Source organism: Coregonus clupeaformis, chromosome 7, assembly GCF_020615455.1.
Source record: "Coregonus clupeaformis isolate EN_2021a chromosome 7, ASM2061545v1, whole genome shotgun sequence".
Classification (NCBI taxonomy): domain Eukaryota; kingdom Metazoa; phylum Chordata; class Actinopteri; order Salmoniformes; family Salmonidae; genus Coregonus; species Coregonus clupeaformis.
In genome coordinates this window covers 43667656-43685408 of record NC_059198.1, presented here as the reverse complement: position 1 = coordinate 43685408, position 17753 = coordinate 43667656, and the positions used below count along the sequence as shown (strand labels likewise).

The following is a 17753-nucleotide window of genomic DNA, read 5'->3' as shown; positions in this document are numbered from 1 at the left end:
TCCAAAGCGACTTAGTCATGTGCACATACATTTTTACGTATGGGTGGTCCCGGGGATCGAACCCACTACCCTGGCGTTACAAGCGCCATGCTCTACCAATTGAGCTACAGAGGACCACAAGCCTCCTGGCTGTGTAAGGGCTATTCGACCAAGAAGGAGAGTGATGGAGTGCTGCATCAGATGACCTGGCCTCCACAATCCCCCGACCTCAACCAAATTGAGATGGTTTGGGATGAGTCAGACCGCAGTGAAGGAAAAGCAGCCAACAAGTGCTCAGCATATGTGGGAACTCCTTCAAAACTGTTGGAAAAGCATTCCAGGTGAAGCTGGTTGAGAGAATTCCAAGAGTGTGCAAAGCTGTCATCAAGGCAAAGGGTGGCTATTTGAAGAATCTCAAATATAAAATATATTTTGATTTGGTTACTACATGATTCCATATGTGTTATTTCATAGTTTTGATATCTTCACTATTATTCTACAAATGTAAAAAATTGTACAAATAAAGAAAAACCCTTGAATGAATGAGTGTTCTAAAACTTTTGACCGGTAGTGTATATATTTTCAAAGCCCTTTAAAAAAACAGGATACTTGTTGCCAATAACTTCATCTCAAATTTGGACTCCAGCGAAAGCTCCCTCCGTGTTTGTTTCAGTAACATTTCATTTGTTAGTGTGCCGGACCAAGGTTTGTTTCTGTTCACTTCTCTCTGCGTCTCTCTGGAGCACTGAGCAGTGGAGTCCACAGCTCACCACTCCCCTTCCCTCCCGGTCTGTAATAGGCCTAACCAACACTGTCAACACTGGTGTTACAGACTGACACATAGCAGCCAAATGGGACGCATCGCTCCACCCACGGCTACAGCTCAGCTGCTGGTGACCGGTCGAGCTTCTTACTATCGAGGCCCGAGCTGCAAGCCCAGCAAAAGTACATTTATAGGAAAGCAAAGATTGGGAAACAATGAAAATAAGCTAATACTTGCAATAACAGGGAATAATTGTTTGAAATAAGTTTAGTAAGTAGACACGCCACAACAGTCTCAGGGTCTGTGTAAAATATAAAGATGAAAGATCAAATCTAAATTATTCCAATAGCAGTGACCATAACATTTCCAGCAACTATTGCAATTACAGCCCAAAATCCTTTCTAAACAGTGACTACAAGATGTTTTGTGACAGGCTAATTCTTCAGAAAAAGTCTAAATAACAGTGAAAGAAATTGACACTTGACCGAATTTTCTACATGATTCCCACATGAACCGGGAGAGAGGGGTTTGGTGCCCATATCAGTTCCCTTTACCAAGCAAACCCAGTGTCATGAACCCTGTGGTGGTAGCAGACCGAACATGCAATGGAAACCAGGGCACCAAACCAGGACATCCAAAACAAGCCCCTGGAGTGGAGAGAGGGATAGGACTGGGCAGAGGACTAGGGCGAGAAAGCTGGAGGGAGAGAAAAACACACACACACACACACACACACACCTCTGTCTAGTTCTGAAAACTTGGCTGGACTATCTAGAACAGCTCATGCGTGGTGGGTCTGTGCAAATGAAGCTTCTAAAAAGCTCTGGCACTTTCTGGCTCTCGCTCGCTCCCTCTCGCTCGCTCTGTGTTGCACAAGAACAAAGAGGTGCTATTCAGAGTACTTACCAGTGTGGCTCACTAAACTCAAAGCCTACAACCCGGGCCAAAAGGGCCTTATCCTTTAGATCACGTGTCTACAGGTTTTCACTCCACATTTGTACTCGATTGATTAATTAAGGTCACTAATTAGTAAAGAACTCCCCTCACCTGGTTGTCTAGGTCTTAATTGAAAGGAAACACCAAAAACCTGCAGACACTCGGCCCGCTGTGGAATGAATTTGACACACCTGCTTTAGAAGGACTAGCCTAGATGTAGACCGATTCAGAACACTATGACTAAGCTGGTCCAAATAACATAGCTTCTTTTGAAGCAGCCTAACCACCATAAAGCAAAAGCAGAATCAGAAACCGGGACATTCACGTCAAAGGAAGACATTTCCTGGCTTGTGCTCAGTGGAAGAAAAAAAAACATTCCAGCAATGCAATAAGCTGTTTCAAAGGCAAAACTCATTGGACGGCAAAAGCAACAACTAGCGGCCTCGAAAGTAAACCACCCAAACATAAGGTTTGTGGTGGGAAATATTGGGTTTCCACTGCAAACAATCGTGAGGCTTTGCAGCCTATTCTCCCTGGCACGATGCAGTGGCGAGGTCAGGGGCTGAAGCATCGGGTGACCAGGGTTGGGTTTCTGGGATGCAGACGGACAACGCTATTGACGCTGCCGTCGGCAACCGAATCCCAGTGCTCTGATCAATGACCTACATCATTGAAAATGCAAGGCCATTGTGGCCTGGAACTGGTTTAATCCAGGTCTCCCTTCCACACCAAGCATAGTAACTAGTAGCATTACCCACTGTTCAGCATTTTTCATACAGCCTGCACTGCATGGTACTGGTTTTACTTGTCAGAGATTCATGCCAACCGCAAACACCAAGTCTACGACTCCTCTAAAATGGCTGATGGCAACCAACATACCTGTTTAGGTTTTGAGCAACACTCTGGTGTTGCTATGGTTGACATGGTCACTGCACAACATTCTCAGTTATACTCAGGAAGGTTGTCTCCACAGCAGGTAGATTTAGTTAAGTTAGTTGAGAATGCTTTGTAATGTTTCTAAAACAATAAAATGTATTACTAGTTAGAAGTAATGCTTAAAATGTAAAGTAATGTTTAATATTTCATTTACATTTTTTGTGAACAGAGTCTATAGGCTATATAGGATTCATAGTTCTTTGACTTTGTGCGATGAATGTACCTGCTATGAAACAAAAACGCACTGTGGCTGGTGAAATAGACATTTTACAATAACAAAATCTGACGGGTGGCGGGTGTTAATTTTAGGTTGTCTCCAAATCTGTCCCAAACAGATTAAGTAAAAGGACTTATTGGTGGAAGTGGAATGGTGGAAGCCAGACCAGACCTTTAAGTCATGAAGGAAAATATATGAGGAAGGGAAGGTTTTCTAGGGTACTTATTTTAGCAATATGTTGGACATGAATGACAGTTCAGGAGGTGGTGGAGCTGCGGCTGCCCATAGAATGGATCACACTTGAGGGATTTCCAATTGACAGTTTAAGTTAGCGGTTACTGTTTTGTTTTTCCAATGGTGGTGGAACAGTGGTCCATTTTAACCCCTGGCTAGAACAGCAACCATGTCAAGTAACCCATGTTTGCAAAAAGAATGCAAGGACCCTTATCTTAAGTCACAAGAAACATATCGGTCAATGTATGCAACCACCAGACAATTAATGTTCTAGTGTCAAGTGACTGACAAGAAGACTGATATAAAAAATACAAATAAAAAAGCCTCTCAACGTCCTCGTAGGGATTCGTTGGGTAATCCATGCATGAAGCCAAACAATGCCCAACGCCACGAGAAGAAAAACAGAAGTACAGTGATGCTTACTGTTAGACAGGCACTGCACAATACATCTTATCATGGCTATGTTGACTTCCCACTTCCAAGAATCCACGGGTTTTGCCAAGCGGGGGTACCTAAATGGATTTTACATGTACCCGTTGTAACTCCCATACATCACAGAGGTAAACAAGTGATGAAATGTTGGCTAATGAGTAACCCGAAGGCAGATAAGGCAGGGAAGGCAGATCCTTCCACATGCTGCAGTCCGGTCTGAGATTAAAAGGTGACACTCGCACAGAAAAACGGCCAAAAGAAATATCCTTCATCCCCTCTACAGCGACAATCCTCAATAAGGCTATGGTAAACTGACATGTAAATGCTCAATGTGTGTGTTTCTATGTCTGTTTTTCCCTCTTTTCAATGCCAAAAGCCCCAAAGAATTGTCAATTTTGTGCAAACCTATTGAACAATACCATTTTTCTAACCACCCGCTAGTCAGAGAGACAAGAGGGGGTGAGGATGGTCCCAAAGAGATGGCCCAGCCCAAGGGGACCGGTGTAGCATCCATCTCTCGGTCATATGGCCCAAGAGGAACTCTTAGAAAACTGTCATGTTACAGTCTTACAGGAGTAGGCTTGTCATCGTCATCATCAGCCACCTTTACCCCAATATGGGTCAATGTAGTGTTCATAAAGTAGAGGCATTTTTCTAAGTTCAGGCTACCGTTAGTCTTATTCTGCTAATAATTCAAATTAATATTTACTGGTTCACATAAACAGAGCCCCCCCACAGAAACACCAATACAGGACCAAGCAAAGTGCTACTCTTGTTTATTCCAATTCCATGCAATCTTTCACATTTGCACCACTCAAAAGCATGTGGTATTGAACAAAAACAGAAATATGATTTTGAAGTTTAGTTTTTATTGTTTTTTTACACACATCCAGAAACTTAAGGCCACAATTCTACTACAGTGAGAAACTGAGCAGGTAGTGGTGGACAGAGAGAGGGAGAGAGAAAGAGAGGCAAAAAAAATAATATGCTGTTGTTGCAAGTAGTTCCAGCTCCTAAGGCAGTGGCGAAATCCTGGCATGGACTTCCTGGCTGGGCTGGGGCACACCCCCTTCTCATTAGCGCTGATGTTTCCCAGCATGCCATTTAATCATTTCCTCTCCATTTTTACATTTTCAAGCAATTGGCTAAACCAGATTCAAACAAACGCAATGCTAGGTGCTAGAAACCTCTGATATGCTGACTCATCACAGGACATTCCTTCTTCCCTCCAACCAAAAGCAAACAACGGTCAATTAAATGTACCTTCAACCTATTCATTACCTGCAAGAGCAGTATTGCAAATAAGTAGTCCTAGGATTTTTGTTTAAACTCCTGCTCAGAAACTAGGTTGAGATCTGGCAACCACAAAAACTACTACTGTGCACTACTGCGACACAGAGGCATAGAGACATAGCTCACGTTTGTCAGTGTGAGTTTGTCAGACAGCTAAAGTACAACAAACACTGCCTCGACAGCAGGAGGATATCTAACTGTGCTTGTGAGAGAGTATGGAGGTTTTTTAGGCTAACATCAATGGCGACTAGGTCTGACCACTAAAGGGACCAAATGTAATGTGGCTATTGTATTGATACATCCATAAGGCCAAGATATTGAATGTGTATTAAGCCCCTTATACAATACAGTAACGGTAGACCCAGGAACAACCAGGGTTCCTTGTCTGGTGTATTTTGAGATTTACTAAATCACATTCTTTGATAGCCATCAACCAACTGCATTCCACCCCTATTTCACTGCTGACATGAGTCCATGCCACCAATTACGTTTAAGAAATACTAATGCTCTGGTATACCTTTCAAAATTATAAGGAGCCATTGGTGTCCATATTGCAAATAAGTATCTCTGTCAAAGCTATTTGTAATGCACCCTCATGATTGACAGCTGTTCCGAACAAACCATGCCAGCCATTTAGACGGTCAGGTAACAGTTTTGGTGATTCACTGCCCAGACCCCTTGGGCATTGCCGTGACAGGAGAAATGAACACATGCAGCAGCCATTAGGTTATGCAAGCAGTCTCAAGGAGGTACTCTAAGCTCTTGCAGTCTTTGTAAAAAAATATATTTAAAACAGAGACACTTCAGTGACACAAGCACAGTGGGTCTAGGGACAAGCTTGCCTTCAAAAAAAGATAGGGGCTATGAGGAGGAAGAGGGAAGCGAAGCCTTGGCAGAAAAATTGTGCAATTTCCTCTGAAAAAGGGTTCTTCTAGATAGAAATCAAGCTTGGTCATTTCTGACATAAAAAGAAAGGTATGAGTTGCAAAAGGCCAAGGCAATAATTCAGATAAAGATTGAGCCCTATAACTCATTGTTATTCAAGGATACGTTGTTTATTCCCCATCTGGGGCGTATTACTATCACCTCTGTGTGAGAGTGTATTTGTTTCACACGCACGTGCACGCACCCACACCCACACCCACGCTCCATGCCCGCCCACACACACACACACACACACCCCTTGTGAAGAAAAACAAGGACTACCTGGAACAGAGCCTCTAGGAAGTGGCAGACAGATCACATAACAGCAGTAACACCATACAGCGGCGCGTATACATTACACTGTATGTATAGAAGAATGCTAATGGACAAACAGGCAAGGAGCACAGTGTCACCATACACACATTTTCCAGGAAGTCAGTGATGACATCATTTGAACACGAGCCATGCATTTATGGTCCATAATCAGCCAGGTGACATTCTGACTAGGCCAACCAAGCTGTCCTGAGTTTTCAATAGCACTAAGTAGCGCCGAGGCGTTTAAAAAAGGCACAATATGAGATATTTCCAGCTGTCCAATGGCAATTTCAAATAATATACATAATGATAAATACCTTAGAAATACCTCATTAGCTTAGTACAGCTGTCGGACCCAATCATTACTATGACTGTCGGTTGCATCCATAGCTCATGAATTTGAGTGTGGTTACATTTCTCCAGCCCCATCCCTCAGCTTTATACCAAACCAAGTGACGGGGCAAAAATAACTTTAGGATTGCGGACTTTCAGTCGGATTTTCCATCCAATACTATGCATCTGAAGGGCTATAGGCAACAAACTGAAAATACAGAAAGGCCGTTAAGCAGTCACCACCATGGCAGAGTACATATGGTACTCTGATGGTGTTACCGTGCATATAGCCAGCAGCTCGTCGGCCCTGTGGTGTTACTACCTGCGGTGTCAGTTGCCATGCTAATCTGGCCTATTTCAGCAGAGTGTGTATTTGAGGAACGTTAGTTACTCAATCTCAAAGCCAATGCCCCAGTGTTCCCCTGTGCGAGGCAGCTACAGTGCCTTCAGAAAGTATTCACACCCCTTGACTTATTCCACATTTTGTTGTTACAGCCTTAAATTCAAAATGTATTAAATATATTTTCTCACCCATCTACACACAATACCCCATAATGACAAAGTGAAAACGTTTTTCAAAATGTTCCCAAATGTATTGAAAAATTTAATACAGAATTATCTCACTTACATAAGTATTCATAGCCCTGAGTCAATACTTTGTAACAACACCTTTGGCAGCGATTACAGCTGTGAGTCTTTCTGAGTAAGTCTCTAAGAGATTTCCACACCTGGATTGTACAACATATGCCCATTATTATTTTCAAAATTCTTCAAGCTCTGTCAAATTGGTTGTTGATCATCGCTAGACAACCATTTAAGTCTTGCCATAGATCTTCAAGTAGATTTAAGTCAAAACTGTAACTCGGCCACTCAGGAACATTCACCGTCTTCTTGGTAAGCCCCTCCAGTTTAGATTTGGCCTTGTGTTTTAGGTTATTGTCATTCTGAAAGGTGAATTAATCTCCCAGTGTCTGGTGGAAAGCAGACTGAACCTGGTTTTCCCTCTAGGATTTTGCCTGTGCTTAGCTCCATTCCGTTTCTTTTTTATCCTGAAAAATTCCCCTTAATGATTACAAGCATACCTATAACATGATGCAGCCACCACTATGCTTGAAAATATGGATTGTGGTACTCAGTAATGTGTTTAATTTGCCCCAAACATAACACTTTGTATTCAGGACAAAAAGTGAATTGCTTTGCTACATTTTTTGCAGCATTACTTTAGTTCCTTGTTGCAAACTGGATGCATGTTTTTATTCTGTACAGGAATCCTTCTTTTCACACTGTCAATTAGGTTAGTATTGTGGAGTAACTACAATGTTGTTGATCCATCCTCCGTTTTCTCCTATCACAGCCATTAAACTCTGTAACTGTTTTAAAGTCATCATGGTGAAATCCCTGAGTGATTTCCTTCCTCTCCGGCAACTGAGTTAGGAAGGACGCCTGTATCTTTGTAGCGACTGGGTGTATTGGTACACCATCCAAAGTGTAATTAATAACTCCACCATGCTCAAAGGGATATTCAAAGTCTGCTTTTTCTATTTTTACCCATCTAGCAATAGGTACCCTTCTTTGCGAGGCATTGGAAAACCTCCCTGGTCTTGGTGGTTGAATCTGTGTTTGAAATTCACTGCTCGACTGAGGGACCTTACATATAATTGTATGTGTTGGGTAAAGAGAAGAAGTAGTCATTCAAAAATCACGTTAAAAACTAATATTGCACACAGAGGGAGTCCATGCAACTTATTATGTGACTTGTTAAGCACATTTTTACTCCTGAACGTAGAGGCATGCAATAACAAAGGGGTTGAATACTTATTGACTCAATACATTTGAGCTTTTCATTTATTAATTGGTAAACATTTCTAAAAACGTCATTCTACTTTGACATTAAGCACACTGATTAAATAATTAAGACACACAAATGACCAGAGGGAGTCCGACCAGCAATTGATTTGATTGTGCCGGGCCAGGCTCAGACCTGCTGCGCTGTGTAAAAAATAAAAAGACAGCGAGTGACTGTGACTAGCACCCATTGTCTCTCTCTCCTTCCTGCTGCAGCGACCATCACAGAACATCAAAGTGTTTATCACGCTGTCCGTGTTGCTGAAGCTGCAACATAATTACAGCCATTTCTGACAGAAGTTCTGTTACCGAAATCCCTCATTTGATTAGGAAGAACATTCCCTATTCCCTCAACCCTTGCTCTCTTTACGTGACACGTATGCATTCGCACGGGACTAGTTTTACTTTGTAAAATATTACTCCAGAATGTCTGTTATTCCAGCGGACGATTCAGACAGGATCAGTTTTTTTCCCAAACTGCACCCTGTGATCATTATTTTTAAATAAATGGACAGTTATGCCGGAAGCATGAAGATACAGTATTTCAACATGTCCAGGTGATAGGGCCACACTGACAGCTCGAGCTTGGTTCCCAAATTTCTAAACCATACCAAACCATCTTTGGTATAGTGTCGCCATAATATTTGAATTGAAGAAGTATGATCATAATCATTAGGATATTTTAGCGACCTAAATGCCCCCCAGCCTTCAGAGGTGAGCTAAACAGTGCAATTGCACTTGAGATGCGTTTTAAGGCTATGGATGAGAAATGTAACTTATCATTTCCAAACGTTTAGGACAGTTGAACGCTGCTTTGCGATCTATTAACAGCAAAGGTTGCATTATTAGGCTCAATATGTTTTACTGATACATTTGGCAATATTCCATTCATACACACAAAACTTATAAACAAAAGCATTCACTGTGAAAGTTGATAGGCTACATGTAGGCGATTCATATATAGCTTATGCACAGCACTTAGTTCAATTTATCGAATCAGTTATTGTTTTCTTGGGCAAACCGCGAGCAACACCTAACAAACAGACATTTCTCTCAAAACAGAGGGATGTCGACTCGCACGGGACTAGTATTATCAGAGGACATTGGAGTTCCCCCAAAAAAACAGTAGGTTATTCTGGCTGGAATTGTTACTCTCCTGCGATGTAAAAATCACTGACATGGCAGATTCGGACAGGACTAAAATGTAGATGTAGTGTTTTGTGCTCGTACACATAAATTACATGAACCGACCTCCCCCAGTAAAACAAATCCTGTCTGAATAGGGCACAATAGGGCCTGACCTATAGCTTATCATAATCACATCAATAAATAGGTTATAACAAACTCTGAAAACCGTAAACACGTGACAGGTAAATGAATGCTGAGGACGTGACAAAAACTTGAAAACGGGGGAATGTTTACTGGTTGCTCAGGAGGTAAAGGGAAAGTCAGATGTGTGGAATAAATTTGACAAGTTGTGGAAAATACTGGAGATCTTTTTCTTGAAGGTAAGGAGCAAGCGCTGCGTAAATATTATGTGTGCCAAACAGGTACTGTGTAGATACCAATATAATTTCTGACCTTTTTAGAACAATGTAAACACTAAATAAATAAGCATACCAGAGAGTCTGTTGTACAGTTTTTTTGTTAAGCCTTTATTACAGCAAAGACTAAAAACAGTCGTATTCATTCGTGAACACAATTTCCGAAATGGAACCATTTATTTATTTATTGTTTAAGCTAATTATTCAAGGCTCGCTTTATTTTTAAACTAAAAATGCTTGATTGCATTTCAAATCATTAATGACTCATATGCTGTGTAAGGACATGAACAACGAATGAATGATTGATTCAGTAGCCTATATAAGTATTAAAATATAGGCCTAAGTAAGTTACGATATTAAGACTAAACAGGATGTGCTCTTAGGCCTACAGCTCAATTGTGGTTATACAAGGCTGCTATACTAAGCCTACTAATGATAATGACATTACTTATGATCATCATAATAATAATAATAACAACAACAATAAGGAGATCAAGAAAAAGGTGCGTTATTATTATAAATATTATTTTTCGGACAATTTGGAACAGTGTAAACACTAAATTAGAACTAATACCAGAGAGGCTGCTCTATCGAAACAAAGTGTAAAGCCTTTAGAGCAAAGATTACAAACAGCTACATTTGTGAAATTGTTTACTTGACATGTGGCGTGAGGCTCACGGAATCAGTATGCTATTAAACAAACACTCAAACTGGCAACAGAAGCAGGATCTGTCTTATTTCTGTAGATGTACACTACCAGTCAAAAGTTTGGACACACCTACTCATTCAAGGGTTTTTCTTTATTCTTACTATTTTTAACATTGTAGAATAATAGTGAAGACATAAAACTATGAAATAACACATATGGAATCATGTAGTCCCGTGTAGCTCAGTTGGTAGAGCATGGCACTTGCAACGCCAGGGTTGTGGGTTCGATTCCCACGGGGGGCCAGTATGAAAATGTATGCACTCACTAACTGTATGTCGCTCTGGATAAGAGTGTCTGCTAAATGACTAAAATGTAAAAAATGTAAATGTAGTAACCAAAAAAAGTGTTAAATCTTGGCATTATCACTCTTGGCATTATCTCAACCAGCTTCATGAGGTAGTCACCTGGAATGCATTTCAATTAACAGGTGTGCCTTCTTAAAAAGTTCATTTGTGTAATTTCTTTCCTTCTTAATGCGTTTGAGCAAATCAGTTGTGTTGTGACAAGGTAGGGTTGGTATACTGTAACGATCCCGGCAGTCTGAGTCGGGTCCTGTCTGTGGACTAGTTGTTATGTTCGTGAGCTCCAGTTTCCCGAGGGTTCTGGAACGCTCCGGGGAGCTCTCTTGATTTCCGCACCTGCATCCCATCAGCAATTTGCACACCTGGTCCTGATCATCACCCTTCTTAGGCTCTGGCCTAACATCCATTCCCTGCCGGATCGTTAGCCATGAACAGTAGGTTTACCAGAGTATCAGTCTTAGAGCCTAGCGTTAGTTTTGTTGTTTTTGCACCTTGTTGGTTTGTTGCTTACTTACCCCCGTTTTGTTCCATCTGCAGTCACCCGTCCGGAACCTTCATCCAACCTCTGCCTGGTGGTGGCGGCTGCCGACCCAGGATGGGATCAACCACTGCACCCCCAACAACTAATCAACGCCGCCCGCTCTGTTCCCTGGATTATTCAGCATCACTCTTGAACTTGTAAATAAACACTCACCTTCGTTTCAACTTACCTTGTCCTGGTCTGCTTCTGGGTTCTGGCTTAGCAACTCGTGACAGAACGATCCGGCCAGTAATGAACCCAGCGGACCTGGACTCTGTTCGCCATGCCATTACCCAGCAGGAGAAGATGTTGGGCCATCATAGCACGGTACTACAGGAGATCGCGTTGTCAGTTCGGAACCTTTCTACCGGTCTGACGGAGGTCCAGAACCAACGCAAGTGTCCGGTGGAAGATCCACTACCGGTTTCACCCATCTCGCCTGCCGCTTCTGAAGCTGTGTCCTTCCGTGAGCCCAAGGTTCCGACGCCGGATAAATATGAGGGGAGCTGGGAAGATGCCGTTCCTTCCTTATGCAGTGTGGATTAGTGTTCGATCTACAGCCCTACTCTTATGCCACAGACAAGGCTAGGATAGCCTTTGTGATTGAGTTGCTGCGTGGTCGAGCGCTGGAGTGGGCTTCAGCCGTTTGGGAACGACAGGATCCTGCATGGCTTCATACCAGGGGTTCACGGCCGAGATGAGGAAGCTCTTCGACCATTCCGTCCGAGGAGGGACGCAGCTAGGCGCCTGTTTTTCGCCGCCAAGGAACTCGCGTAGCGTGGCCGACTTCGTGATCGAGTTCAAGACGTTGGCTGTGGAGAGTGGGTGGAATGAGGAGGCTCTGCAAGCGGCCTTTTACCAGGGTCTGTCGGAGCAGCTCAAGGATGAGTTGATCTCCTATCCGGAGCCTAGTGACCTGGACAGCTTGGTAGCCTTGTCTATTCGGGTGGATAATCGAGTCCGAGAGCGAAGGAGGGAGAAGCAATGGGTTCCGTCCAACCGATCAGCTTCTCAGGTTCCAGTTGGGTCGTCAAACTGCGCGGCTCGCTAAAGTTGGGAGGACTTTTAGCGAGCCAGTTTCGACTCTCTCAATACCTCTGTCAGACCCCGTTTCCCGGCTACCCTTATGAACAGGAATCAGAGCTTAGCGATTAACGCTTTTGTCGATTCAGGTGCCGATGGAAGCTTTCTAGATGCCGAGTTGGTGGAACAGCTGGGGCTTTCCAAGGAGCAATTGCCGGAAGCCATTGAAGCTACCACTCTGGACGGCAGTAGTCTGGCACGTATCACGATGAGGACTGAACCGGGTTAAGATGCGGTTGTCGGGGAATCATTCTGAGATGATTTCATTCTTCATTCTGCCGTCTTCCCAGGTTCCTCTGGTCCTTGGATACCCCTGGCTGAAGGAACACAATCCCACGTTCGATTGGGTGACGGGCAAGGTAACGAGTTGGAGCCTTGATTGTCATGCTAACTGTCTCAAGACTGCCTGCCCCCATTCGGTTCCCAGTCAGGTGATTGAGGCTAAACCCCCCAGATTTGTCCCTGGTTCCCGAGACATATCACGATTTGGGGGAAGTTTTCAGTAAGCAGAAGGCTCTGTCACTCCCTCCCCACCCGACCATATGATTGTGCCATCAACCTGTTCCCTGGAGCTGTCTACCCCAAGGGAAGGTTATACAGTATCTCCCGACCTGAACGTGAGGCTTTGGAGACCTACATCAAGGAGTCCCTAGCTGCTGGTCTCGTTGGTCCCTCGTCATCACCCCTGGGGGGCAGGATTCTTCTTTGTGGGTAAGAAGGATGGCTCTCTTCGACCGTGTATTGATTATCGGGGGGTTGAATGACATCACGGTCAAGAACAAGTATCCCCTGCCCTTGATGAGTTCTGCCTTCGACTCCTTACAGGGTGCTACGGTGTTCACCAAGCTAGACCTACGCAATGCGTATCACATGGTCCGGATCAGAGAGGGGACGAGTGGTTGACGGGTTTCAATACACCCGATGGGTCACTCGAGTATCAGGTGATGCCGTTTGGACTGACCAATGCTCCAGCGGTATTCCAGAGTATGGTGAACGAACGTCCTGAGAGATATGATCGGTCTCTTTGTGTTTGTTTACCTGGATGACATTCTGATCTTCTCGAAGGAACCTTCCGACCACGTCCAGCATGTCCGGCAGGTTCTGCAGCGATTGTTGGAGAATCGCCTGTTCGTGAAGGCCGAGAAGTGCGAGTTTCACGCCCACACGACATCCTTTCTCGGGTACATCATCTCCAGGGAGAGATTAGGATGGACCAGGAGAAGGTTAGAGCGGTTCTGGAATGGGCCCAGCCCGGTACGAGATTGCAGCTCCAGAGATTTTTGGGGTTTGCGAATTTCTACCGCAGATTCATCCGGGATTACAGCCGTGTGGCCGCTCCGTTAACTGCCTTGACTTCCAGTATCAGGACCTTCAAGTGGAATCCGGAGGCGGATCGAGCGTTTCTGGATTTGAAGAGGCGATTCACCAACGCACCGATTCTCTCTCAACCGGACACGGCCCGTCAGTTCGTCGTTGAAGTGGACCGCGTCTGATGTGGGAGTTGGCGCCATCCTGTCGCAGCGATGCTCCACGGACAGTAAACTCCATCCCTGCGCCTACTACTCTCGTCGCCTTTCGCCTGCGGAGAGGAATTACGATGTGGGTAACCGGGAGCTTCTCGCGGTGAAACTTGCCTTGGAGGAGTGGCGCCACTGGTTGGAGGGGCGGAGCAACCGTTTATTGTCTGGACTGACCACAAGAATCTTGCTTACGTGCAATCGGCTAAACGTCTCAACTCCCGTCAGGCCAGGTGGGCGTTGTTTTTCGGGACGATTCAAGTTTTCCCCTGACGTTCCGACCTGGATCTAAGAGCGGCAAGGCGGACGCCTTGTCCCGGATGTTCTCCAAGACGGAGGAGAGTGGGTCCAAGACCGAGACAATTCTCCCCCGGAACTGCGTCGTGGGAGCAGTTATGTGGAAGATTGAGGAGGAGGTGCTGGCGGCCCTTCGGACTCAGCCCGGTCCCGGTAACGGTCCACCCGGTCGGTTGTTTGTGCCTGAGTCGGTTCGTCCTGCTGTCCTCAAATGGTCCCACGCCAGCAAGATGGCTTGTCACCCTGGCGTGGCTCGGACAATGGCGTTCCTTCGCAGACGTTTTTGGTGGCCTGCCATGGCCGAGGATACTCGGGGTTATGTTGCTGCCTGTCCAGTGTGTGCGCAGAATAAGAGTACCAATCGGCCCAGCTCTGGACTACTTCACCCCTTCCTATTCCCCGGCGACCATGGTCGCATCTGGCCCCTGGACTTTGTCACTGGGTTGCCCGGCTTCTGAGGGGAACACGGTCGTTCTGACTACTCGTGGACAGATTCAGCAAGTTCGCCCACTTTGTGCCTATTGCCAAGCTTCCCTCTGCCTCGGAGACGTCCGAGATCCTGGTTAGGGAGGTTTTCAGGGTCCACGGGTTGCCCAGTGATATCGTTTCCGACCGTGGCCCTCAGTTTACCTCTGCTGTCTGGAAGTCCTTCTGTTTGGCCATTGGAGCTACAGTCAGTCTCACATCTGGTTTTCACCCCCAATCTAATGGTCAGGCGGAGAGAGCCAACCAGAAGATGGAATCCACGCTACGCTGCCTGGCCTCTTCCAACCCCACCTCCTGGGTCTCTCAGTTGCCTTGGGTTGAGTATGCCCACAATACTCTCCCTACATCTGCCACTGGGATGTCTCCCTTCCAGTGCCTGTATGGCTACCAACCTCCCTTGTTCCCTTCTCAGGAGAAGGAGCTCTCAGTGCCTTCTGTTCAGGTCCATATTCGTCGTTGCCACCGGACCTGGCATCGGGCCAGAAAAGCACTCCTTAGAGTTTCGGACGGTATCAGCTCCAGGCGAATCGTCGCCGGATCCCGCTCCCACCTACACCATCGGAGATAGGGTCTGGTTGGCCACACGGGATCTTCCTTTACGGACTGAGTCTAGGAAGTTGTTACCGAAGTTCATTGGTCCGTTTGTGGTGGAGAAGGTGATCAATCCGGTGGCAGTTCGACTCAAACTCCCGAGGACGCTCAGAGTCCATCCCACCTTTCATGTCTCCTGCCTCAAGCCTGTTTTCCTCAGTCCTCTGTTGCCTCCTCCGCCTCCTCCTCCTCCTCCTCCTCGGATGATCGGAGGTGGTCCTGCCTACACGGTGCGTCGCATCATGGATTCCAGACGGCGGGGCCGGGGTTTCCAGTATCTCGTGGACTGGGAGGGGTATGGTCCTGAAGAGAGGAGTTGGATTCCGCGGCGACAGGTCCTAGATGCTGACCTCATCAGTGACTTCTACCGCCTCCATCCTGGCGCTCCGGGAGTCCGCCCGGTGGCGTTCGTCGGAGGGGGTACTGTAACGATCCCGGCAGTCTGAGTCGGGTCCTGTCTGTGGACTAGTTGTTATGTTCGTGAGCTCCAGTTTCCCGAGGGTTCTGGAACGCTCGGGAGCTCTCTTGATTTCCGCACCTGCATCCCATCAGCAATTTGCACACCTGGTCCTGATCATCACCCTTCTTAGGCTCTGGCCTAACATCCATTCCCTGCCGGATCGTTAGCCATGAACAGTAGGTTTACCAGAGTATCAGTCTTAGAGCCTAGCGTTAGTTTTGTTGTTTTTGCACCTTGTTGGTTTGTTGCTTACTTACCCCCGTTTTGTTCCATCTGCAGTCACCCGTCCGGAACCTTCATCCAACCTCTGCCTGGTGGTCGGGCGGCTGCCGACCAGGATGGGATCAACCACTGCACCCCCCAACAACTAATCAACGCCGCCCGCTCTGTTCCCTGGATTATTCAGCATCACTCTTGAACTTGTAAATAAACACTCACCTTCGTTTCAACTTACCTTGTCCTGGTCTGCTTCTGGGTTCTGGCTTAGCAACTCGTGACATATACAGAAGATAGCCCTATTTGGTAAAAGACCAAGTCCATATTATGACAAGAACAGCTCAAATAAGCAAAGAGAAACGACAGTCCATCATTACTTTAAGACATGAAGGTCAGTCAATACGGAACATTTCAAGAACTTTGAAAGTTTCTCCAAGTGCAGTCACAAAAACCATCAAGTGCTATGATGAAACTGGCTCTCATGAGGACCGCAACAGGAATGGAAGACCCAGAGTTACCTCTGCTGCAGAGGATAAGTTCATTAGAGTTACCAGCTTCAGAAATTGCAGCCAAAATAAATGCTTCAGAGTTTAAGTAACAGACATCAACTGTTCCGAGGGGACTGTGTGAATGATGTGAATGAGTATTAGCAATTCAAAATAAAAATAAATGGTCTGCTTGGAAAGAAATGGCAAGATTACTGAAGAATTGCATGAGTTGAGTAAGTAATAAACCTGAACCAGCCAGAGACATCTGTCGGTAGACTTTAAGGCATTTTTATCCACTACGATAATAATTAATTATACCTTTACAACTCACAACCACCCAAAATGCAGATTCCCCCCACCCCCAAAAACAATCAAACTGCTTAGTAAAATACATCCAGTAGAACATCATAAGACTTGCCAAATGCCACAGGTCCCAATGAAACCACAGAGGGCGACACCATTAGCCAAGGCGTCAACCCTCAGTACATGCATAACAACTAAGCATCACACCAAGGTTAGAGCGCAGAGGGACCTACTTCTTTTTGGGTGTGGGTATGCCGGATCCTGCATCCTTACGAGGCCGGCCGCGGGGGCGCTTGTCTGTGGGGGCAGGGGAGGGGCTGTCTGAGGGGGTGCTACTCAGGGGAGTAGACGGTCCGTAGTCAGATGGATCCAGACTCTTGTCCTCTGATGACATTCTGAGGACCAGGATGGAGAGCATAGAGGGGGGGAGAGAGATTACTTTATTTATTGAACCATGGACATCGGATTGGAGCTGCGGGTATACAAAATGTGTCTTGCTAGGTAAGATAACAATCAAATACCAAAGCAGATAAAAAGAAACCAAACAGGACGTTATTTTCTCTTAACACACAACCTGTATTGTAATGTGCCCTATTTGAGCACACCATGAGACAATGGACTTCTACTGAAATCCATCCACACACACTGCATTCTGAAAGTATTCAGACCCCTTCACTTTTTCAAAATTGTATTACATTTACAGCCTTATCCTAAAATGGATTACATTGTTGTTTTTTTCACCCTCATCAACCTACACACAATACCCCATAATGACAAAGCAAAGACAGGTTTTTAGATTTTGTATACACAAATAGAGGCCTAAGACACTGCAGTGCTTGAGGCGTCACTACAGATCAGAAAATCACATTTAAATAAGTATTCAGAGCCTTTACTTAGGACTTTTGGCAGCGATTACAGCCTCGATTCTTCTTGGGTATGAAGCTACAAGCTTGGCACACCTGTATTTGGGGAGTTCCTCCCATTTTTCTCTGCAGATCCTCTCAAGCTCTGTCAGGATGGATGGGGAGCG

General features: G+C 45.3%; 1 protein-coding gene across 1 annotated transcript in view; it reads right to left on the bottom strand.

Annotated features, from left to right (window-relative positions):
- The window catches only part of LOC121568683 (histone-lysine N-methyltransferase 2C), a 242145-nt gene that overhangs the window by 211774 nt on the left and 12618 nt on the right, over positions 1-17753 (bottom strand). Inside the window, exon 2 of the mRNA XM_045221547.1 lies at positions 16957-17118. Coding sequence (XP_045077482.1) covers positions 16957-17117 — 161 coding nt within the window. The 5' untranslated portion in view covers position 17118. The remainder of the gene's footprint in view (positions 1-16956; positions 17119-17753) is intronic.